The following is a 24,844-nucleotide window of genomic DNA, read 5'->3' as shown; positions in this document are numbered from 1 at the left end:
TTTTTAATTGTGTTAGATCCAATTGCTGAGAGGCCAGCAGGACTATATAGGTTGTAGGAAGTTGAATGCATCTGTTTCTAGAATCGGTCTTCGTTCTTTAGAGCATTGTTTTCTTCTTGGAGGCAAGTACTTTTTTTCTGCCCTTGGTCCTATTATCTCCTGTGAGCTCATACTGATACATGGTAGTCAGTGCTTGAGAAGGATTTGTACGGAATTTTGAATGTGTGCGTACATGTTGGTTTTTGAAATATGATCATAGGGTGATTCAGGATAGGAGGAACCTCAGGAGCGGTTCCTCAGGAGAGGAACCTCTGGAGAGTCCCTAGTCCAACCTGCTGCACTATCACCTCTTAGGTCAGGTAAGGCTGGTGGGACCTTACCCAGACTGGTCTTGAAAGCCTCCAAGGACAGCCTCTCTGGGCAGACTTCTCCAATTACTTGACTTTTAAGTTGAAAAGAATTTAAAAAAAAAAAAAAAAAGTATATTTTCAGTGTCTAGTCGCAGATACGTAATTTTGTGCTCACGTTTGACAAGATGTTACTAATTTTTCTACTTCTAAGCATCTTTTATGCTAATATGGGACAGTGCATACAAAAAGAGGTCTGTGTAGTTGATGTTCCATGCAGGACTTACCGTTCCGTGTGGATTGTGCCAATTTTTTCTGCAATTTGGAAACTTCTGTTTTTATGGAAAGGTAGAAGTTACGATTCTTGCCAAAAAGATATCAAAAGCAAATATTCTAGCACATTTTTGCCTTTCACACCTTTGAGTCCCTTTAGGAGGTGTGGGGAGGGGGATGTCTGTGAATAATATAAAATTTCCATTGGTTTCAGTTGTCTGCTCTTCTGGAGAATACCAGAGAAGAGCTCTCCTCTCTTAGACTTGGCCAGGCTGCTCTAGGAAGTGTTTAATGAAGAAAAAATAGCTTCAAGTTGCAGCATTTTCCTTCTCTTTCTTAGATACAGTGTGAATTCTCAGACGACCCGTAGACTAAGGTATTAAACGTGTTCTCTAAGTGCAGCAGAGCAGCTTGTTGCTGTACAAAACAGTCCCTCTGTTCGTCAAGTTAATACAATGCTAATATCTCTATGGTACAGCTACTCCTTTAGGATACATGGTAGGTACAGCATTCATTTCCATTGTAGGTTGCTGAGAAAAGTCTTGTCTGAAAGGTTTAGTGTTCCTCTTCCAAGGAGGAGTCTCAAAAATAAAGGAAACAGCAAAACTGTTTTATTTGAGGCATGGGTGTATAGAATACATAGAAGTTCTGTGTTTTCATTGTTGCTTTTAATAGAACTTGCAGAAGTTTTGAAAATGCTGATGGGTACAAGACCCAAAATTTTCAAAATCAGGCTCCAAAATGGTTGTATGGGAAGATAAGAGATGCACCTGCACTTTAACTGTCACAGATATGAGAAGAAACAAAATACTTGGAAAAAGCTTTGTGGAAAAATCATGTGACTTTTAATTAAAATGCCTGCAGAATATGTTGACAGATGTAATATGCAGAACCAGTTAATAGTCCAGTCAGGATAAAATTTCCAACCAATTTTTATTCTTTTTCAAGTTTTAAAAATAATCAAAAATTGGCTTTAGTTTTTGTGGGTTTTTTTTTCTTATTTGGTTGCGCCAGAAACTCCCTCAAAAAAGAAAAATCGTGTTTGGCTAATACCAAATACGTGGTGAGAGGACTGACTTTGGCAGCATTCAGAGGTTGTGTTGCCTCTGACAAAGAAATAATGAGCAATAATTATTCAGGAGGAGCGGCACCTGCTAAGGCAGATTATGAAGCCAGGCAGGGTCGCTCTGCAGACGCACGCTGTGAGGAAGCTTCCGGGGGTGTCAGGGTTCGGGTTTGTTCAGCTGCTGGCCCTGGTCTGAAGGGGCTTAAAACATTCCCATTCTCCTCTTGAGTGCTCTTTAGCAACCGCTTACATGTATAGACTTGCCGTTGTATCTGCATAATAATGATCTTCTGAAGAAAAACTTGGACAGAAAATATGTTTAAATCTTGCTGCTGCTGTTTGAAAGCCTGTTTTCTTTCCACAGAGGAAAGTAAAACATCATTGATACAATGGTACGTACATACATAAAACCTGTTACTGGAACACTGTGTAGTGCATTTTCTTCTCCTACTATGGGATATGTTTATTTTTAATTAAGTAGAGCAAACTTCTGTGTGCTTACTAATCCAGACTTTGAAGTTAATATGGCACAGAGGTGAGCTGTTGTTATGGAACCTGGTATCTTAAAATATCTCAGTGAGACTTACAGCTGGGTGGGCCTTTGGCTTCAAATATAAATACTTCCTTGTTTAAAAAAAAAAATTATCTTAATCCATTTCTTACATGAATTTGTAAGGTATAGATATTAATTTAAAGAACAAATGAAACTTCTGTGTTTGTAGGTGCTGAAAGTGGAAGACAGAATGACATGCAGTGGAAGTTCAATTCACCTATGACCGAATTATTCCTGTGGCAGTATTGAGGGCGATGACTTTTGCCATACTACTCGTGTAACTCTGTAAAAGTGGATAGGTGAAGTTCTCCTTATCCTTTTATAATACATGTAGTGAAAAAGAACAATATCGTGTACAGAACAGAAGACAAAGAAGTGGTAGGAGGAAGATACAGTGTCAAGCTGCATCTCTGGAGAACTTCAAACCTGAGATTGTTCTAGTGTTTTTTTCGGTAGGGCCTGTCGTTAGTCACGCTGTATCATTCTCTGGAGTGGCTGTGTCCTTTCCATGTTCTAGAGATGCTTTCTGGTGGTTACTGTACTTCAGGTGTTAGGGCAGATTTTATTCTGGTACTTTGGCCAATTATTTTGTACTTCTTAGGACCAGGAGCAATCTAGCTCTATTGATTTCATTCTTTAAAGTATGTTTTATCTGGCAAAGAACCTTTCCCAGAAGTTGGTCTCCACCAAGTATAGTCTGCAGTTTGCTTGGGAGCTAAAGCCTAGCACAGAAATTGAACGTTGGAGCCTCATTCAGTGTTTCAGATAAATGTGTTCTTTGTTTTGTTCATAATCATATAATGTTAAAGAGCATAGTAAAGAAGGGGCTGAAAGTACAAGAGCTTTACCAGAGGTGACACCACATTCTTTTCCTACTATATTACCCTTTAGATTGGAAACTAAATATTACGTGGCATTGTGGTGTGTGATTAAAAGCATGTCTGTGCTGTGGATATAAATTATTCAACTTGGGGGAAAAAAAGGTATTGTGATATTCAACAAGACAATTTGAAGTACAAAACCAGTAGAAATTTTGTAATTCAAAATAAGTTAGGGCAGACAGCATTCCAGTACTTGAAAAACCCCCAAATCTTAAAGCTCTGGTGTTTGTTAAGGAGTTACACATCTGCTGGATGGTGGATAAAGATATCTGCCAACTGGTGGATGCCTTTACCTGATGGAGAATGCGTTGTGGCCTGTAGGAGTGAATATTTAGGAAGACATGCTGTATTGCAGGTTACAAGTACTGAAGATAAAGGAGTGGGGAGAGAAGGGAGCAGGAATCCATAAAGAACTGAACAAACTGCAAAACTTTACGCATTAGTTTTAAACTAACATCAAGGTTGTAGTGAGAACTGTGAATAGGCCTCTTTGCCAATTTGAAATCACACTGAAATCAACTGGTTTTTGAGGGTGGGATGTATAAAACCCCCGCAGGATCCGTTCGGGAAGGACGGCATCCCGTGGGAGGGACCTCACGTGGAGCAGAGGCAGAGAGGGACCGTGAGGGAGCAGCGGAGACGAAGCGTCAGGGACTGACCGCAGCCCCCATTCCCGTTCCCCTGCGGTGCTCTGGGGAGGAGGTGGAAGAGAGTGGATGGGGGAAGGCGTTTTTAGTTTGCTTTTAGTTTCTCAGTGCTCTAGGCTGTTAATAATAGGTAATAAATTTATTTAATCTCCTTATGCTGAGTCTGTTTTGCCTGTGATGATAATTGTTGAGTGCTCTCCCTGTCCTTATCTCAACCCTGAACCCTTTCCATCATATTTTCTCCCCCTTTTCCTTTGAGGAGGGGGAGTGAGAGAGCGGTTCTGCTGGAGCTTGGCTGCCCAGCTAGGTAAAACCACCACATTGTCCCTCTCTTGTTTTTTTCGTTGATGTAACATACAAATGGCAATATTTTCAAGTCGCTCAGATACTAAAGACTACCATAAAAGATGCAATTTAAAAAAAAAAAGCTCTTCAAAATGTGTAGTTAATAAGTTGTAAGTTTGTTTCCTCTGACAATAATTCAGCTCAGATAAATGTAAGTTGGGAAGTGGGAGAGACTATGCCAGTGAAGTCTAGTTCCCTGCTGTGTATCAGGCAAGCTGGTATCATCTGCCTAGCAGTGGAAAAAAAAGTGAAAATACTTCCATGTTAGTCTGCTGTCCCCTGAGGTTGTCAGTTCTGCAGCAACAGTACACGAAGAAAAAATACTTCTTTGTTGTTTAACTTAAAAATATAAATCAGTTATTCTTTTCCAGAGTGACTTTTTAATAGGCACCTTTCTACAACTGGATTGTTCTCTTTACAATGTTTCTTAACAGAAAAGCAGTCGGATGAGATTCATCAGGCAGGAGTGTCTACAACCAGAATAGACCAGCAGCTCATCTAGTTCAGTGACTTGTTCCAGCAGGTGTCTGTGCCGCGTGCTGCAGAGAAAGATGAAAAATCTGGCACAAACGTTGTTTGCTAGAAGAAGTTAAATATTTAACAACGTTCAGTGAAGTATTTTAAGGTCTCTTTACTGGAGTGAAATCATGCACAGGGTCAAACATGCGATATATGACTTGCAGATACGTGGAGATAGTTATTTAATGAACTAACACTGGTTCTGTCACAATCTCAAGTAATTTTTAGATAAAGAAAAAAATCACTATGGTTAGGCAACTTGTTATGAAGCTTCCGCACCCATTGTTTGAGATCTAATATATTTTGAATTTTGCTTTCTATTTTTTGTGTGTTCTTTTTGGCCAAATAAGTGTACAAAATGAGAATTACTGTGGCAAGAGGGCTGTTCAAAATGAGCTGTTGTTAATATCCACATGTATTCTCGCAGTGTTACTGTGTCTCACCTGATATTTCAGTATGCAGTGAAGGTTTATTTTCTATCTTGCCTTTGTCTGAGCACGTGATGTGCTGACCTAAACAAACCGTGGTTTGCTGTGAAAACATGAATGGTTTCTATCCTTAAAACATCAGCTTTCATCTTTCATTTCTTAATAGTTGCTATTAGTTTTTATTAGAGAAGGTATCAACGCTATAGATTACCCTGCGTGACCTGATGTATTGCTTCTGTTATCTCAGTTCATTCTGCTTGTCTACAGATCTGTGGTACTGGCTGTGTAACATCCAAAAATCTTCATGATGTTGAGACTTCAGAGTTTCTCAAGGCGTATAGTATATGTTTATGAGGATCTTGAGACAACATTATTGTCTCTTAAGTTCTGTAACCTACAAATAGCAAAATGAAAAAAATATTGGGGCCAAACTGAGTGTTCGCTAATTTTGGAATCCAAAACAGGCAGAGTGGGTTTACTTCTGCTTGAAAAATTGCATATTGGTCTACTCCCAAATGACTTGCTACCCTTCCTAAAGCCCCTTCTGTCTCCTACCTTTGCGTGCCTTGTTTTACATACAAAAATATTCCCCTTCTGGCTGAAGTCCTAAGCACTGTGTTTTGTGTTTAAATTACAGCCATCTATATTAGAGTCCAAGAGAAACTGTAAAAAATTATGTTACTTTTCTACAAGCATCATCTAGCATAGATGCACAAATTCTGTTCTTTCCTGATGCTCAAAAGTGGGTTTGTTCATCTGGAACTAATAGCAAGGGAATAAATTATGCGTATGTACAGTGCGATCATGATGCTGCATCTTGTTATATCATCTCTTACAGAAACGTCTAACACAGCAAATTACAGTGTGTAAACTAAATGCTGAGGCCACTTGGTAAATTTGTTAGAGCCTAATTCTTTTTTTTCAACAATGGTGTTGTGGTTTAGCCCGTCAGGTGGCTAAGCACCACAGAGCTGCTTGCTCCATCTCTCCTTCCCCACAGTGGGATAGAGGAGAGAATCGGGGCGGGGGGGGGGGCGGGTAAAGCTTGTGGGTTGAGATAAAGACAATTTAATAGGACAGAAAAAGAAGGGAAAATAATCATTATGATAAAGCAGTGTACAAAGCAAGTGATGCACAATGCAGTTGCTCACCACCCGCTGACCGATGCGCAGCCAGACTTTGGCACCCCCACCCCAGCCAGTCCCCCCAGCTGTCACTGCTGAACACGACGCCCCGTGGTGTGGGATGTCCCTGTGGTCACTTGGGGCCAGCTGTCCTGGCTGTGTCCCCTCCAGCTCCTGGGGCACCCCCAGCCCCTCGCTGGCAGGGTAGCATGAGGAGCTGGGGGAGTCCTTGGCTCTGGGTGAGCGCTGCTCTGCAACAACTGAAACAGCGGTGTGTTACCAGCATTGTTCTCATCCTAAATCCAAAACACAGCACCATACCAGCTACTAGGAAGAAAATTAACTCAATCCCAGACAGAACCAGGACAGATTTTTATATAAATGTATAATCCAATACTAAGTTAAGGAGTTAATTCAAGCCTCTTAATTCTTTTCGAGTTGCACGATTATGTGCGGTCATCCACAATGCAAAATATAGTTCTAATTTCTAAGCAGGAATTTTCAATATGACTGTTAGAGTAAGTGTTTATACAACTGAGAGTAAGTGTTCCTTCGTCCAGAACAGTAAGCCTGTAATGCTTTCTTAATGTGGTCAGAGTTCTTCAGTATGGAAGAAGTTGACTGAAAAGAGGTTGAGAGACTGGTAGAATGGGCAGAGGGAAACACAACTTGCCTTTTTCACATTGTTTGTAGGTGGTCTGATTTTTTTGTTACCATGTTATCTTTCCTCAGATCGTCAAATTAGCTGTTTATAGAATGCTTCCAAAAAACCTTCAGAGAAGAACTATGATGCAGAGGTTGCACCTGTTCCCAGAAGATGTAAGTAGTCCACAGTTACATTTTCATTCCTTTTTCCTTTGAAGATAAAGAGGGATCATTATCAACAGCAAAACTTCATTCATAAGGTAAATTAAGAAAAATCAAGCCACTTTTTAGTTATGTATCGAAGTATACTTTTATATGTTGGTGCTCTTTATTTCACAAAATTGTGAGATCTAAGACATGCATGAGATAGTCTTGTGTGTTTAGGCTTCGTGTAACGTGAAGAATGCAGTAGGGTCGATAAATTTTGGTCTGGATTTGGGAAGGAGCGAGGTGTTTTCTAAACAATCATGTAGCTAAGACTGTTCTCGCTCACCACAGGTTATCCCAGAAGATATAGAGAAGAATCTTCTGCAAGAGATTCCTCAGCCACGTGCAGTCCCCAGGAGGTTAGATGAATATACACCCGAAGAAATTGCTGCCTTTCCAAGGGTTTGGACTCCGTAAGTATCTTAGATTTTTAAAATGGATACTTGGACTGAGTAAATACTGTGTTGGCTCTTACACTGAGTAACAAAAAAAGGAATTTATTTTTTTTCTTCATGTCACTTTTTTAGGTGGGAGGAGATAATTCAAGCAAAGAATGTTCATATCGGGGGGCGGTGCCAATTTTTTCATATTTCTTGCCTTTTTTAAAATATAAAAAGATCATTTTAAGTAAAGCTTTTCTGATCTTCATGAAAATATAGTTGAGTAAATGCTCACTCAGTTATCCTACTTGAGTTGTCAACTGGTAGTCGTAGCCAAAGGAAACACTGTGCAGTTCTGTGAGAGAATGATTCATTTTAATTAATAAATAAATAAATAAAGTATAAAAGAATCTTCAGATTTTCTCTAGAAGAAGGGAAGAATTCTGCTAAACTAGACCTTGGAGAATGGGTCCTTGGCAGGGATCATACCACATGTTTATTTTGATAAATAATTTCTTTTCAGTGCACAAAATCAGTTCCACAGTAGATGTGTGGCATATCGAGTGTTTGTGTTTGTTTATTTTTTTTTATACCATCACGCGCAGCATTGAGTCAACCTACTAGTGAAAATAATGCATTGTAGCTGGGACATTTTCTGCTTAGTACTAGTGTGATTTTTTTTTTCTTGTGGTCAGTTTGAGAGCCCTAATCCTGGGCTTCCTTGAAATGTCAAAGCCAGAGAGTGGGAATGAAGCAAGTGGACTAGAGTTGTCTTCCAAACAAGCAGGACCGACTTGTGCTCTTTGGCTTGTTTTCAGCATGTAGAATTTGATAAGATTTTTAGTAAGGCAAGTTTAAACACCTGGTGCCTGTTGTATGGAAGACACCTAAAATAAGTGTGGTCTGCATGTCTCTAGGCATTCATTTGTGACAGTGTTTGCTTAACGTGGGTTGGTTTAGGTCTTTTAAAATAGAGGAAGGACATTGACAGCTGAAGATGATTTTGGAAATTAGTTACATCTTGTGGTGCTTCTCCTGTGTTATTGCAAATGTGGGTAATACTTTCAAAAATGTAATTAAAATAAACAAAAAAAAAAACACATTGTAATTAGGCTATTAGTTCTGGAAGATGCTAAAATAAAGCCTGTGCATCGGTTCAGTCTGAGGCACCTCAGTATTGCAGCCTCTGCTGCAATGGAGCGAAGTCCAGTCATGCTTTAAGCCCTCTTCTGGGTGGACATAGGTAGACTGATCTTGACTTTCTTTCCAATTATGTCAGCATGCACATTGCTGTGTTGTTTTTTGGTTTTTTTTAATCACAATGACTAGATGCAGTTGAAAACACAGAGATCTGTCTCATGGTTCCTGTGAGATCTCACTGGATCCACCGTGAAGAAATTCCAGCTCTGCTCAAATGAGCAGAATTCTGCACTGCATTAGAGCGAAGCTGATGAGCTGCTCATGCAGTGTGGTGTATTTTACTCTCATGTAACAGTCTTTTGTACTTACGCTGACACAGATTATTACATGATAACTTAGCAGTGAATAAGAATTTGGCACTTAAATTGAACTAGCTAATTGGGAGTGTCCCTTCCATCAGAGAAAACACACTACCAGAGCATTGGAAATGCTTTTCTTTGTTCCCACACACTGCTGTAATCTGCATGAGTTCATCTTCTCAGCGCTGGGCCACCCTGATTTATAGCTGTACGCAGCCGAGAACCTGGTGCCTTCTAGTTTAGTAATTGCTGTCAAACTAAGTCTCCTAATAATTTCACGTCAGCATTGAGAAGGCTTCCCTCTCCCCCATTTTCTTTGCTTTGCGGTCTCATCCTGATCAGTTTTGGGGAATTGCTGTCTGTAGACAGTCTTTTTCTCCATGCCAGTTAGGTTGGGGAGTGCTGGTGCCACAGAAGCCCTGCAACTGCCGCAGGTTTGGCGGCTTTCGACTGCGATTGTAGTGCTGCTTCTGTGGGATGAGTGGGAGACTTCAGTGGGCGTTCGTGGGGAGAAGAACCAGGGAATAGGTGGACCTAGGGCGGGAATAGAGAGCTCTGGAACAAGAATATGTCGGAGAGCACTAGGTTCCCCTTCAGCCAGCTGCACTAGCTAGGGCCTGTTTTGAAGGCAAGAGGACGTACCTAACCCTGCTGCTGTTCCTTCGCTCTGTGTGGCTTTTGTGCTCCTCGTACCTTCTCTTCTGCTCTAAGGAACTCCTAAGTCCAAGCAAGGAGATGAAGAATGAAAGTGGTTATCTCCCATCTCTCCGCTAGCTTCAGGGTGCATCAGTGTTGCCCCTGCTGCAATTCTGGCTTCTTGTCCTGGCCTGCAACCAGACCATAATAGATGTCGGATACTACTGTCAAACAGATGAGCTCAAATTTAACTTTCAGCTCACTTTGATATTGGGCAGAGTTTCCAATCTGAGCTAATGAGAAAAACAATAATGTTTTTCTTCCTGACTGAGGAAGCAGAAGTATCATGGTAATTCTGCAGCACTGACAGTGCTGTGGGGATCCGACTCTCGTTGTGAAACAAGAGAATTGAGCAAATTTGGTGAAATAACTTTCTGATTTGGTAAGTAAAACGCAGAAGTCTGTAAAGGGGGACTTACTGTGAATTGTAGCAGTCACTGTTCTCTCGTTAAAGTGCCAGCTGGAGTATCTTACAATAGACAGCTTTACACTGAAGGCACTACAAGGAAGGCTGTATAAATATCCAGCTGTAAGGAACTCTGCTCTGAACTTTCCCAGTGGGAGCCCATGGAAGAAGTAGTGTGCCATTATTCCTTTCAAAGCCTGTAGAAGCAACAAAGATAGAAGTATTTACATGTTTTTAATGGTGTCAGCTTTTTTAGAGGCATATAGCAAAGAGAGTGCATTTAAAATGAGTCAAAAAACAGACAAAATACTGTAGGCAGCTTTGTACAACAAATGAAAGAGAAGAGATTGAATAAGATTGTATAAATGGGGTACTCTACAGTTTGTGATGTACTGAGAAACAACGTCAAAATTGTTTCAGAAGGGTTTTAAAAGGGAACATTGGTTTGGGTTTTTTTGTTTTTGTTTTCTTTTAAACAGCTGTTCTCAAACACTGACAGGCCTTGAAATCCAAATGTTGCAGTAACACACCTGTATCTTAGACTGCACAACTGACTTTCTCTTCAGGTTCTGAGTGATTTTATTCTTTCCTAGCTGACAGGCTGCCCAGAGAGAACGGGGAATCTCCAGCCTTGAGATTCACAGTCAAGTTCTGAGCACAGTCAAGTTCTGAGCAACCTGCTACAATGCTGAAGTTAGCCTTGCTTTGAGTGGGGGACTTGTGGTCCCTTCTGATGCAAATTGTTATATGGTTCTCTATCTTTTATGAAAGTATACATAGATGGTAGATTAATATTTTAATAATCTGTGGTTAAAAAACCCGAAGTATGGGTTACCAGGAGTGTTAGGCCTATTCAGCTTTTCATTTGTTACTCTCTAACAGAGTCTTAGAAGTGTGGGTGTGAGCACACAGCACAAAGATGAATAAATAGCCTTCTCTTGTTCTCTGTGTCCTGTACTTGAACTGCATTTGGGATACGTAGGGGCTTTACGTTTACTGCTGTGTGCTTCGGTCATGAGCTTCTGCAGAGCTCACTGGTAGCTTCCAATCAGTAAGAGCAGTACCTGAGATTAACCAGAATATCAAGGATTCATAAAAACTGTACTTTTTTTTCAGATGGTTTTAATAAGTCTCCCTGCCTTATGTGATTTTTCTTCCTATCCTTCATGAAGTTCTGATCCAGCCACTGTTTGACAAAGGGCAGAGGTTCAAGAGAATGAAATCCCTAGGAGAGTGATTAAAAATAAGGAGAGGGAGATTCTTTGTGTCACGCCTTTTTTTTTTTCCTAGAAGAAAAAGATTTAGTTGGTATTATCCTTTTAAAAATAGTTGTATCCTTTAGTGGAAGAGATCAAATTAAAACCATAGCTAGATGAAAAGTATTTAAGAATATAAAGGAAAGTACAATTATGACAAGAAAATAAATGTTTAAGGTTTTATGTTAAAATTTATTCCCCCAAAATATACCTTACTGAATATAAAAGTGGGAAGACAGATAATAGGAAACAAATACAAATTCAGTGCGTAGGAAGAAGTTGCTAGTGTTAGGAAGAAAGGAGCCTTTTTGTATTTAATCTGAAGTGAAATGTAAATAATTTTCGTTCTGAATGGGAAGAGAACATGCTCAGTATTGCTCATGGTTTCATTGGACTTTCTACCTGCATTTTTATTAAAATGTCTTGCTACAGATGGTTTTTAAAGGTATTTTTCTGTAATTGGAGACTGACACTGTAGACAAATATACAATATCCAAGTTCAGCACTAAAATGGAGAAATGGCTTTTAAGGAAAGCACGGGTCCAGTGTGGAAACGTAGCCAACAGTTTGCGTTTTTCAGAGTGGACAGCCTTCCCATCGCCCCTCCTTCAACCACCACACAGTTCATGATGGGACAACAGGCTGGCTTCTGCTCCATGAAAACAGGGAATTAAATTTCTGAATGTTTCCAGTGAGAGGGATTTTATTTGAGCATTCTTTCCTTTTAGCCTTAACCTGAACCAATTGGCTTCCCAAATTGTGCAGAGCTGCTGTCTTAGATCTTTGATGGAGAGAGGTCTGAAATAACAGTGGTGAAAAACCTTGTAGATACAGGGAAGTGAAACTGTGTCTTTCCAGACAGATTTAAAGGGGAGAAAGATCAAAAACCGGTTCCTTTGACTGAGTCTGATTTATTATTTTTTTTGCAGGTTCTTACCGTGAATGAACCATTATTGCAAGGGTGTTTGAGGTTTCAGATCAGATAGTTTTTAATGAGCTTTAAACAGAAATCATCACAAAATTCACCAATCGTGTATGACTAAACAAACAGTTACGTTTCATACCTGTCTTGTAAAGGCAGGAATACATCAGATTTATGTGTAAATTTTCCCGTTAAATGCCATCTAAAAGTTGTTTACCCGACTGTATAGATAAGTTTTCAGACAGTAAACTTCTAAAGGCAGGAAATTTATTTTTGAAGAAGTCTTTTAAAATCACTTGGACAAAAATGTTACCAAATATATAGAAGACCTCTGTGTTGTTCTAGCTAGATGGATACACTCCTAAGAGTTTCCCTTAAGGAAGCGGAGCATTCTGACTTCGAGGAGAGCTCTCAGGCTGTTGCTGGTGTGCATACTGAGTGCCTGTTCTACTGCCAGGCTTTATAGGAGCTCTCCGTGGACCTCGCTCCGGGCCAGACAGCCTCTCACTTGTCTTTCTGGAAAAGAAGTCCTTGAAGGCTTTTGACATTTTTAAAACTTGAGGTATTGTAAACTCTGAAACTTGGTTTAAGAAAACCAAACACCTTCTTAATGTTTATTTTTGAGTAACTTGCCTGATTCCTGGCCCCCTTCTGTACAGCCTGCTTCTAGGCAGGGGGTTGCAGAGCCTGATGTGAAGCCATAAATTCGTTTCATCAGAGCAGTGTGGGCTGGGCACAGTCCCAGTTTTGACACTGAATGTCACCCATATGCTGATCAGTGTGGCATGGCACACAGGTTCTTGTTCATTCACTAGCAGCACTCCGTGGCTTTGAAAGCAGAAAAATGTCATGTTCTGGGGAAGAAATGTTTGTAGATGATGAAACACAAGCCTATTGGGACACCTAGGAATGGCAGATGTCTCTGAGAACCCTATTACACGTTCTGTGCCAATGATATGGTGGTCATAACTTCCATCTGCAGTTCTTCCCTGGCTTTGTCTTCCTCAAAGCCAGCCTTGCCAACCCTGGGCAACTGAAGTCTACTGCTGATGTTCCTAGCGAGTAGATCTGTAGGCATTGGTAGGCAGAAAGGCTCTCACATTAAGAGATCTTCTCAGCCACGGTTGCCCCTTCTGTTTGCTGTCTTACAAGGTAACTGCAACAATAGTTACCTTGCCCAGTTGCACAGTTTCTGGTGTAAGTTCCTATTCGTAGTCATTACACCCAAGAAATAATTTGGGTAGTAAGATCTGAAGAGGAAGCCAGAGATATCGTAGCTATGTGGCTGAAATGATGTTATGAAGGTTATATGGTGCTTGCAGTTTTAATTTGTGGAGTTCTTTGTCAATTTCCTCAGATAACTTTGCAGGAAGCCAAGACCACAAGACACCTTGCATTATTTTAGATACACAAATGATATTTGGAGTATCTCCAGTGGTGTGCTATGTCACAAACATTGTAACTTGCATTTAATACCAAGTCTGTAAAATATTTTTTTTCTACAGTGAAATAAATATAAGGTATGGTATATGAAAAAAATGGGGGGGTTGTTACTCCAAGTGTCTGAAGAAGCTCAGTGAAGACCTCCACCAAAGATGGTGAGGTCTTGAGCTGCTTTAGTAAGGACCCTCTCAGGCTTATAAACGTGTTCTTCCAGCCATTTTCATAGTTCATCCAAACTGCTGTGCCTGCAGTTGGTGTGTGCAGTGCCTCGCGTGCTAGTGCTTTTCTTCTCACCTTGGGTGTTTGTGTAACAGGAACAAGTACTGCCCCTTCGGCTTGAGTGCTCATCTCTCAAAGAGCAGGGTTGGCAAGTTTCAGTGATCAGAGCTGGGATGGCCAACACAAACTTCTGTGAAAGACTTGAGCCAGGCTTAGTTTTTCCTAAAAACAGAAACTGGATAGATGAGGAAAAAGCTATCCTGCCAATATAGCCCAGTCCTGTTCCAATGTACTCTGTGAGGTATCCCTCTGGAAGTGCATTTTCTGTGGCTTTTTTGGTTCTCGGTAGGAATTCCAGTAACTAGCTGTAAATCATTAAACCCCATTAAAATTTGAGAATTATCACTGGTAACTTTATTTTTTTTATAGTAAGGGCATAAAAATATCCCACAATTTTTTGTTGCTTAGCAGAAGGCTGAAGGTAACCACATCTCATATTTCAGGCTACCAGAGCAGGATCTAAATTCCCGTGGACAAAAAGCCACACACTTAGAAAACTGGGAAGAAAATTGCTCCCCTCTACATTAGGTTTTAACTGCAGATGGCAACTGGATACTGATTGAGAAGGGTCAGTAGCTTAATCATCCTACAAATCTGACAAATCCATATTTAGAGTGTTCAGCCTGTTAAAATTAATTACTGGCTTTTCTCTAACATGGATAAAATAGCTGATGCTACTGATTCTCTTACCCTTTACTTGAGGGCAGCTTACATCATGGCTAAAAGTAGAGCTGAAGGTAAGAGATTTAATAAACGGGTAACTGAAGTTTCACTTCAGCTGTCTGAAGAGGCTTTCAAAAATAAAGTTCTAAAGCTACTTTCCCCTTCCCCCTAAAATCTGTTGATCTCATATATGAAAAAAAGTAGAAACTAAATTAATGGAAATTTGACAAGCAGTATGAGAACAGTTGTATATGATACTGTTGAACTACTTGCCCAGATGAAAATGGAATTAGAATTTTTTTAATTACTCTTTTATAGATGTCTAAATGTATTTGCTTTTTTCACTTCTGGTGGTGACAGAAAGTCTGGAAAGCATTTCATCGTTCCTTTACCCACTTCTCTGTTTATTTGAAGAATAACGTAATTCTCTGGACAAAGCCAAGTGTACAGTGCTGTTCCTTCTACAGCCCTACAGTTTTAAGCAGAATATATTTTTAAAGAAAACACTTTCACTCGCAAAAAGCATCATCTTGCTAAGATGAAGTTTACGTGTACATTGCATGGATTTAATTTATATCATCTTGCAAACAGAATTCTTATAATCCAGGTCAAAATCTGGGATCAGTGGCATTTAGGTAGCTTAGTTCAGTTTTGCTTAATTGGTTTTTAGGGAAACTGGGATTGTAACCAGTTTATTTTAAATTTTAATTAAACCGTTCCTAATCTCGCTAAGATTACCTAAATACATATTAGCACTGGGTCAAATAACTCGATTTACGTATACTTCTTAAAAATCAAAACAAATGCAAGTTCTACGTAGAAAAACACTGAGCTGAAGTTGAGGAGCACGAAGGATTTATCTTAAATTTTGTATATGCACGGAGGGGTTAGTCGCTATAGTTGACGTAACAGTACCAAAAAAGCCACCTTTACTTACTCTGTTATCAAGTGCAGCCTCTGTTACTGTAGCTGATTACCAGATCTCCAAGATTGTATATTTGTAAAAATGCTTATTAACTCAGCTCATAGTCTGTGTGAGGACTAAGCCAATATGGAAAAGGTTATTCTGACCCCAAACAGAGCATGAAGTTCACGGTTTAGAATAGGTCAAAGTGCGTATTGGGAATTTAATGATATTTCAAATACCATTGGTAGTTTCTCTGATTATTTTACCAGAGGCATAGAGCAACTCCAGGCTAGTGGGTACATCTTGAGCAGGCAAACAATTCCATTCCCCCCCAGCTGCACACTCAGTTGATGTTTGAGTGTAACTACATAATTTATTTTGAGAGAGAATGATAGCCACATCTAATCCGTGGGGTTTGATTTACTCGTGTGATTAGTCAAACAGATGAAATGTGTGCAGAAATTCCCTTTAGCAGTTGTGCACTTACCTTATAGCTATTTACTTTGGCACAACTTGCTAAGTGTACCTGCAAACTACATATTCCTCTCGTTTTCGAGTAAATTTTGGCTCTGTGTTGAGGTCTGTCCTTTAAGGTTTTCTATTAAAAAAAAAAAAAAAAAAACTTAAGATATTTAAAAGATAGGCCACCAATTTTCTTCTGTTTTTACTGTGAAACAACAGTTTTATTCAAAACCAAATCGATTATAGCCTTTTAGCACCAGAGGAGGCTAAAGAAACACCTATACAGTATTGTCATTATTAAGGGTCACGAGAGGTAAGGCAGAAATTCTCTTGGGTGGGCAGCTGTTTGTCATCAGCTAGCACTAATGCCACGTTCCTGTGACTGATTTCCCTAAATATGGAGGACTTGACAGGCCTGGTGTGTCTGCTGTCTCAGAGTGAGTGGATCAAAGGCTGGCTGAAGACTAGACACTAAGTGGCATGATCTACCCACCAGATCTTTTCACTAATTGGTCTTCCTAGCTGTTAGAAAACCTGCTGCTTATAAACTCAGAGACCCTGTGTGCATGAGCCATTTTTGGTTAACTACCTAACAAATTTTGAAGTACTTCAACACTAAGTAAATTACATTTGTTTGCCTGAAAAACTGTAAAACTCACAGGTTTGGAGAGATTTTATCCCTATTCTGATAATTCTTGTAATCTGCATAGGGAAATCGTGCAGAGCTGCTGTAAAACTGCAGCCATCCTGAAGGGTAGCTCGCTTAGCTGGCTGGGGAGCTTTCCACTTTTTTGCAGGAAGCAGACAGATTTTAGTAACGACAAAAAAAAAAAAAAAAAGAGAGAGAGAGAGAGAGAGAGGAAACAAGCCAGTGGAAAAACCTATCATAGAAGCCAGAGACCTAAAATCCTCTGGCAACAGTTAATCTTAACACATTTTGATAACTTTGAGTTACAACTGATTCTTTATTTTCTGATAGATAACCGGTTTAAATGGGGAATCCTACCAGACATGAGATTTTTCAAGTTACTTAGCATTGCCTAGACTGTAAATGGCAGAGATGGAGGTGCCTTTAGTACAGGATGGTTATTAGTTTTTATGTTGTTTTTCAGTACATCTGGAGTGCTTTTTCTCATCCACAGAAGCAATGAAGTCTTACCAAAATTCGAACATACAACTAACCTTTTCAACCTCTGCTCTCGTACCACTGCTTTCATCTTAGTGGCAGTTGATTAGCGTGCAGCATTAGGAAGCTGTGAGGCACTGACCTTTTACAGGGTTGAAGCAAGGTTCAGTCCTTTCTGAACAGTCATTGTCGGTGAGATTGCAGAAAGCGCAGGGAGCACCGTCTCTCTGGGTCACATTCCCCAGTGTTGAGATAATCGCCTGCAGGTGAAGAGAAAAATGCAATTTGAGATCTTCAAAGCTTCCCAACCAGGTGTGCGTTGTTGCTGAGTCAAGAGCAGTTATTGGCAGGTCACTCCTGCAGTATTGACAACCTTATTCCTTAGCAGAGGCTGCCTTGAAAATACTAATTAGGAATCACAAATACATGCTTGCAATTGCATGAATGACTGTAAAGACTCTGTGAAATTTGACTTTGTAAATTTTTTTTGAAATACAACATAAAACTATTTTGGAATTGAGATTGTTTACGGAGAGGCGATCATCCTTTTTTTTTTTTTGAGATTGAAAGAAAATCATGTTACGTTGTCAGAAGGTATTTTATCATCAGCATGTGGTTGAAAAAACACGTAACTACTTCCTCTCCCAAAAGGACAAGCAACATCTATTATAAATTGTTATTAATGCATTTAAAAAGCTCAAAGAAACATAATAATTTGGGTTGAAATACATAGTTTTGAAGAAATATTCTAAATGATTAAAAATGGAGATTAAATATTTTTAAAAAGATTTTCTGAAAATCAAAATACTGTAAAGGATTGCAAAATAATTAGTTTACATATAAAGCAGGTAACGTCTTGTATTACAGTAGAGTCTTAACCTTATTTCTCTAAGGTGAGTAATGCTATTTTTCATCTGTCTGCTGTGAGGACTGTCTTACAAAGTTTTCAGCTAGGTATGGGACTATGAAATTGGCTGCCTGTGTATTTTTGAAATTGAGACAGTTCCACTATAACACAGACCGGTGAGTACTTAGATCTGGCTTTCACAAACAGAGCAGTACCCCCCCCCCCCTTTATTTTTTTTCCTGGGGATGTTTTAGCTCCTCAAAACATTGCTAGGCAAAGGGAAACCTCTTTCCTGGAATGTGCTGACAAGGATTTAATAAAGATGGAACTGTGTGACCAGTCTGCTCGGGCTCGATGGAAATAAATGTTCGCTACGGGAGTTGGAAGTTGAACACATCTAACTTTTGGAAAGGGTCTTTGTTTTGTCCCTTTTGACAAGAAAAATACCACGTCTTATTGAAGAATATTGAATTTTTGGTTGTTGTTGCGGGGGGGGGGGGGGTGTCTCATCAGAGTTGCAACAAACAGGTTTCTTTGTACTGCTGGTTAGCTTGCCATAGTAAGAGACTGGGCTTATAGCTTCGTGGGCATTTCTTTGGGCAAAAAGACTGTTGAGTATCATCTATTACTTTTGCCTTCCTAAAATGAAGAATGCTCTTTATACCTAAATGGTATAAAGAGCACCAGGGAACTGGCCTTGATAACGCTAACTTTGTTTTGTGCAGCCCATGAACAGGCCTGCGCTGGGGTTCATGGGAGTTCTTAGGGTACCCTTTGGGAAAAATAAATGGATCTTTACTTAAAGAACTTTGGGGAAGCCCTGCCTCACTTCACGTACTTTAAAGGTGACTTGAAGTGGCTTACCTCCTTAGGCTAAAGCTTGCCATCGGGAATTCTCTCTTCGGTGTCCAGGCAGATTTCACACACTGTTAGGTTTTTGTCTGAAAAGCGATTCTTACTGTATTAGGGCAGACCAGATTAAAGCTATGTATAGGCGAATGGTATCTGAAGCATTTGCACACCTGAATTACCTCTTCCAATTCATCTTTTGAGAGAGAGTAACTCAGTTTTGTGTTTGTGAGATTTTTCTAATTGCGCTATTGTTGGTTTTTATCACTAAAAGTAACCTTGATGTATGAGGTGTCTTTGAAATCCCTTTTGTATAGCGCACTATTTCTGAAAGTTTAAAGTAATTAAATTCTTAAATAATGTAAGGTTAAATATTTTTTCTTAATTCCACCGACTTTGAACATTCTGTCCTGAGTGTTGTAGATCCAACCTTTAACAATTTGCTCACGCAAGGACTTGTTATCCTTTATGCACAGTTCACAGTTAGCCCATGGATTCCATTTAATTCAGAAAAAGAAAAACCAGATTTGATATCCTTCTCTTGGAGACAGCTAACTGGCATAGTGAAAATAGTTTCTAGCTGGGGTGTAATTGACTTCCTGCCATTTTCCTATTAATATTTTATTCAGAATCTGTAGATACCTTGAATAAGTTATAAGCAGGCAGATCAGGAAGTTGAGAACTTCCATTTTGTAATCTCAAGTTCTTTTTGAGAGAATGATGTAATATTTTAAAGGATTTTTCCTTTATTTTACGACTTTCCATTTTGAAAGCAATACTATACTACCCTGTTAATCCACCATCAGTTGTCTTCTCTTCCATACCTCTTAATAATAACCTCTTTTTTGAGTGAATACTGCACTACGTTTTAGTCTGCTTCCTACAGAATCATGAACTTGCAGTGTTATAAGACCACAGTCTAGTGGATGAATTAAAGAAATGTGACATGGCGTTGTGCCTTTTTTTTTTTTTTTAACTTAGGTGATTTATGTAGCATATACAACAGCTGCATACTGCTATCAGTGATAGAGCTTCTCTGATGCAAGAGCTATGGTGGAGGCTGAAAAGACACAAATTGTAGGTGCATGTAGCTGTGATTTTGATGTTTTAAGGAGACATTTGGCTTGTTTTGGTAAATAATGGACTTATTTTCAGATTTTTTTTTTAATTCCTGGACACTGACTCTTGATGTTGCACTGTGTCTCTGTATATTGTAGAGTGGATTAACACTTGCTGAAGCTATTATCATTAACAGCTATCATTGCGTAAAAAATAAGAATAGCAAGTCTTTGTCAAAATAAAGGTGAATGTAAGACTCTAAAAATTGACTTATTAGGGTTGAGAAGCTTTGTAGGCTGTTGGTTTACAAAGATGTATGGTATATGTGTGTAAGAGAAATCAGATTATAGAATAGACTGAACCAGGCCAGGCACCTCCCATGAAAACCTTAGCCTGTGATCTAGGGTTTAGCTTGACTTACTACTTGAACTGGGTTACCGAACAAAAGAGTTTCCTTATAAATGGGAAACCTTTCTTGGTATATTTGATTTCTTCAGTGTTCAAGAGCGTAGGGCTGACATGCATATGAAAAGACAAGGTTTATGTGGCTTACCTCAACTCTGAAGAGTTTGGGGAAGAATCAAGTGCTATCTGTTACAGTGGGGACCCCTGGGAACCTTCTGTTTTCTGTAGCAAAATTTGAGCCTCTGAATTACACAAGTAGGCAGGTTTACCTATTTTATAAGGCTCAGTGAGTGGATAGTCAGAGTTTTACATCAACTGTATGCCTCTTCTGTTAGCTGTGAGAATGGAAAAATGATTGGATAGTGTAAGATATTTAAAATCTGTAATCAGACCTTGGGGACAGGTTTTCATTTTCTAAACTGCAAAGTATTTGTGGAGAGAGGAGCACTGAGATGCATGGCATTATTGGACATTAGTTGCTATTTTGCCTAGAGTTTTTTGGACTGTCTGGATGTTTATGTGCAGTATAAGATGTTAGTGAGACAATTTTTTCTGATGTTTCACTGGCAGGCATCCACTGCACAGCCTAGTGTTGCATATTTTCGGTGAACCCATAATACTTTGTCTTTCAGCATTGATTTCAGAGATGCTACTTCACACACGGTGCCTCCTGTTATCCCCCTTTCTTTGGAGTCTGCTGTCAATGTACAGCAAGCAATTTTTTCCAAGAAAAAAGTGAAAGCTCGAGTATGGGTGAATTTCCGAGCCATCTCTTCAAGGAGACGCCATTTCCTTTGTCCCAGATGCATGACTTCAGTGCTTTGCTGAGGAAGCATGAGAGAGAGCATGGCCATCCAAGAGCAACGCTTGCATAGATTTATGCACTTTATCAATGAGCAGTTACCCGTTGTTTTTCACGAGTGGTTCATAATTCTCTCTGAGTGGACAAGGTTTTTGTGGGTTCATATTCTTCCTCTGACAGTATTTATAACACTTGAGCAAACACAGTGTTTTTCAAGGCATAGCTTTCCTAGTGCCAAGGACTCTTTAAAAACAGAGATTGTGGCCTCCAAATGTCAAGTACCAGTCGGCATAAAAGCCTACTGTGACATTAGAAAAGGGTTTAAAAACTCTTATATTTGTTCACACAAGTGTTTCAGTGTAGAGGATTCAGCCTTTAAGCTTCATTAACTTCGTAAGGCTGCAAACTGAGGCCAGTGTTTTATGCATTTAACTTTAAGGCAAGCATTAGGGTTGAAATACAGATTGCAAGCAAGAAAAAATAAAAAGGATTTTCACCCCAGAAAAAAAGTACTGTGAGATCCCTAGCTCAGCAGCACTCCAGTGTAACTCCAGATTAAAGTTTTAGATGTGCCAGTCAAAGAAAAATTACAAATAGGAGGACTCTAAAACAGAGTAATAAATATAAGCTGCAAGACAACGATGTCTTTACCATGCAGGATCTCTAAAATCCTTCAGTATTTGTTCACCTGTCTAGGATGGATGCAGTGATAAAACTTTTAAGTCACTGCTGAGAATTTTTCAAATTCCCACTCTCCTAATACACCGCTAACTTGTGTGTTATGTAGTGAAATGTATATTCTGGCATGCAGGGATTAACAAAAGGCGGAGTGTTTTTGTGGACTGACATCCAGGATTCTAGGAAATACTGGAGTTCTGTGATTCTTTAAAGACAAGGTGGTTTCCATATTGCAAAGTCGTTCTATTTTTTCTCTTTAAAATTCATATGATCAGCAGATTTCCTGTGATGCACGTGAAATAGCACAAACTGAATTCCGGTGTGAATTCCAGTGGCATCCTGGCCTGCACCAGAAACAGCGCAGCCAGCAGGGCTAGGGACGGGATTGTCCCTCTGTGCTTGGCTCTGGTGGGACCTCACCTTGAACGCTGCCTTCAGTTTGGGGCCCTCACTACAAGAAAGACATTGAGCTGCTGAATGCGTTCAGAGGAGAGCAGCAAAGCTGGTGAAGGACCAGAAAACAAGATATATGAGGAGTGGCTGAGGGAACTGGGGTTGTTTCATCTGGAGAAAAGCAGGCTGAGGGCAGACCTCATCCTATGGCTACCTGAAGGAAGGTTGTAGCAAGGAGAGTGTTGGTATCTTCTCTCAAAGAAAAGACGAATGATAGGACATGAGACAACAGCCCCAAGTTGCAGCAGGAGGGGTTTTGGTTGGATATTGGGAAGAATTTCTTCATGCAGAGGGTGGCCAAGGATTGCAGCGGGCTGCCCGGGGAGGTTGTGGAGTTGCCGTCCGTGGAGGTATCTGAGAGACGTGTGGATGTGGCACTTAGGGACATGGTTTGGTGGTGGACTTGTAGTGCTAGGTGGTGGTTGGACTTGATGATCTTAAAGGTCTTTTGCAGTCTGAATGATTCTATGGGGTGCGTTAAACACGGCATTGCTAGCCAGCTGACAGGAGTGCTTGTTCCGCTATGCTCAGCATTGTTGCAGGCTGTGAATGTGTAGTTTTGTATTGTAGCATGTGTAGTTTGGGGCTCCACAAGATAAAAAGGATAAAAAAAAATCAGAATGTCTCCAAAGGAGGTCACCAAACATGGTGAAAGGACCAGAGGGAATGCCTTATGAGGAGCAGCAGAGGGTATTAGAATGCAGGAGGCTGAGGGGAGGCCTCATGGCGGCCTGAGCGGAAGGGCAGGCACTGAGCTCTGCTCTCTGGGGACAGCGACAGGACCCAAGGGAACGGCATGGAGCTGGGACAGGGGAGGGTCAGGCTGGGGGTTAGGGAAAGGTTCTGCCCCCAGAGGGTGGTTGGGCACTGGGACAGGCTCCCCAGGGCAGTGGTCACAGCACCCAGCCTGCCGGAGTTCAAGAAGTGATTTGACAGTGCTCTCAGACACAGGGTCTGATTTCATAGGTAGCCCTGTGTGGAGCCAGGAGCTGGATTCGATGATCCCTGTGGGTCCCCTCCAACTCGGGATATTCTATCATTCTATTGTTTGAAAAATGCTAGATCTGCAGCACAGGATTTTAATGACTCATTAAGTATTAGGAGATTTTTGTATGGCTTCTCAGCAGCAGTCTAAATTCTGTCTCCAAAAGAAGCTCCCAAATTCCATTGCTATCTGGTTTTAATTTGCATTGATCAACAGAATTAGTAATAAAATTTATCACCAGTGTAAAGTTAGTTTGGTTCACTGATGCGGATGGCAGTTTCTCCTGTAGCCCAGACTTAGTTTTCATTCAACTTCACAGAAAAGCCACCAATGCAGTATCCCATTACATGTCTACAAAACTTGCTATTGCATCTCATGTAGCTCTAGCGAGGCTCTGCTCACATCTGCCTTTTTTAATTTGTATCCGAGAGGAGCGATTCGAAGAGCCAAGAGCACACAGCTGCCATATTACAGCTGATTGTATCGCTGCAGGCTGTGTGTGTGCTGCGACAAGCAGCTCGTTGATGCTGTGCACCCGCGGTGTGCATCCAGGGCACGTCAGAGGCCATCAGCCTGCACAGGTCTCTGTTGGAAGCTACTGAGTTAGGGCAGAGCCCCAGCTTTTCTCCAGGATCTGTGAGGGGTAGGGACTCCCAGCCTGCCCTAAAACTCAATATTCTTACAAAAATCATAATCTGGCCTGATCCTATGCCTTGTAGGCACAACGTGGTTTCTACGGCCAGTGGATGTATGGCAGGCAGAGTGAGGGACACACACTTGGAGAGGAAATTGCAGAGGATTACAAGCAGCAGTCCGTTGCTCAAATGTTTTCCACATTTCTCATTCAAGAAGGGCTTGCAGAACCTTTAAGATCCAAAGTAGATTTTTCTTTGTCATCAATTTTAATTATTCTGCTAGTGTTGTGGTTGGGCTGTTACCTTAAAACTTGAAACCTTGTGCACAGATTATATATACTATATATATATACATATATGTGTGTGTGTGTGTGTATAATATAATATACATACAGTATATATAATATATATAATATATGTATATATTATATATATATATACAAGTGGAGACAAATTATTATTAAGTGTTTAAAGTTATTTTGAGACTGCATTCAGCCCACGACGCCCTTTGCTTTGCATAGGGAAGTAGCAGTGGGTTGTAAGAAACTCCTTGACCTTGGCCATGTCATCTGTACATTCACAGAGGTCTCACTTCTTGATCTGTTCAGTCTTTCTTGATGTAATCCAGAAAATACTCAGTAGCACTAAAACTTCGAGCACAAGAATAAGGAGGTAAAAATAGATATGGCTATTACTGCATCTCTAAAACAAAGCCACTGTAGTTTCCGTATATTTTCTTAACAAAGCACTTTTTTTTTCCAGACCTAAAGATTTTCGAAGAAAGTAATAAAAGGAGAACAGTTGCTATCAGGAATGTGTCTCCTCCTTGAAAAAGAAATCTTCTAACATGGAAGAAGACGCATCTGTGCATCCCAGTTATCCCTTCTACACAGAATATTTTTGGCAGGTACTAGCAAAATTTATTATGAAAGCTTATAAAGATGATTGTATTTGAAACAGCTAAGAATGGATATTACACTATTAATAGCACCTGTACTTTGTGTTGTATGATCTGTTATTTGTTAATTAAATGGGTTTTATTACTGTTGTTAAAGAA

General features: G+C 40.0%; 1 protein-coding gene across 1 annotated transcript in view; it reads left to right on the top strand.

The window, feature by feature from the left end:
- Positions 1-24,844, top strand: part of MRPL13 (mitochondrial ribosomal protein L13) — a 34,699-nt gene extending 9,855 nt beyond the window's left edge. Inside the window, exons 5-7 of the mRNA XM_035556249.2 lie at positions 6,916-7,002; positions 7,327-7,448; positions 24,550-24,844. Coding sequence (XP_035412142.1) covers positions 6,916-7,002; positions 7,327-7,448; positions 24,550-24,574 — 234 coding nt within the window. The 3' untranslated portion in view covers positions 24,575-24,844. The remainder of the gene's footprint in view (positions 1-6,915; positions 7,003-7,326; positions 7,449-24,549) is intronic.

This window comes from Cygnus atratus, chromosome 2, assembly GCF_013377495.2.
Source record: "Cygnus atratus isolate AKBS03 ecotype Queensland, Australia chromosome 2, CAtr_DNAZoo_HiC_assembly, whole genome shotgun sequence".
In the NCBI taxonomy this organism is placed as follows: domain Eukaryota; kingdom Metazoa; phylum Chordata; class Aves; order Anseriformes; family Anatidae; genus Cygnus; species Cygnus atratus.
Note: the sequence above shows the minus strand (reverse complement) of the source record. Positions and strands in the feature narration are given on the sequence as shown.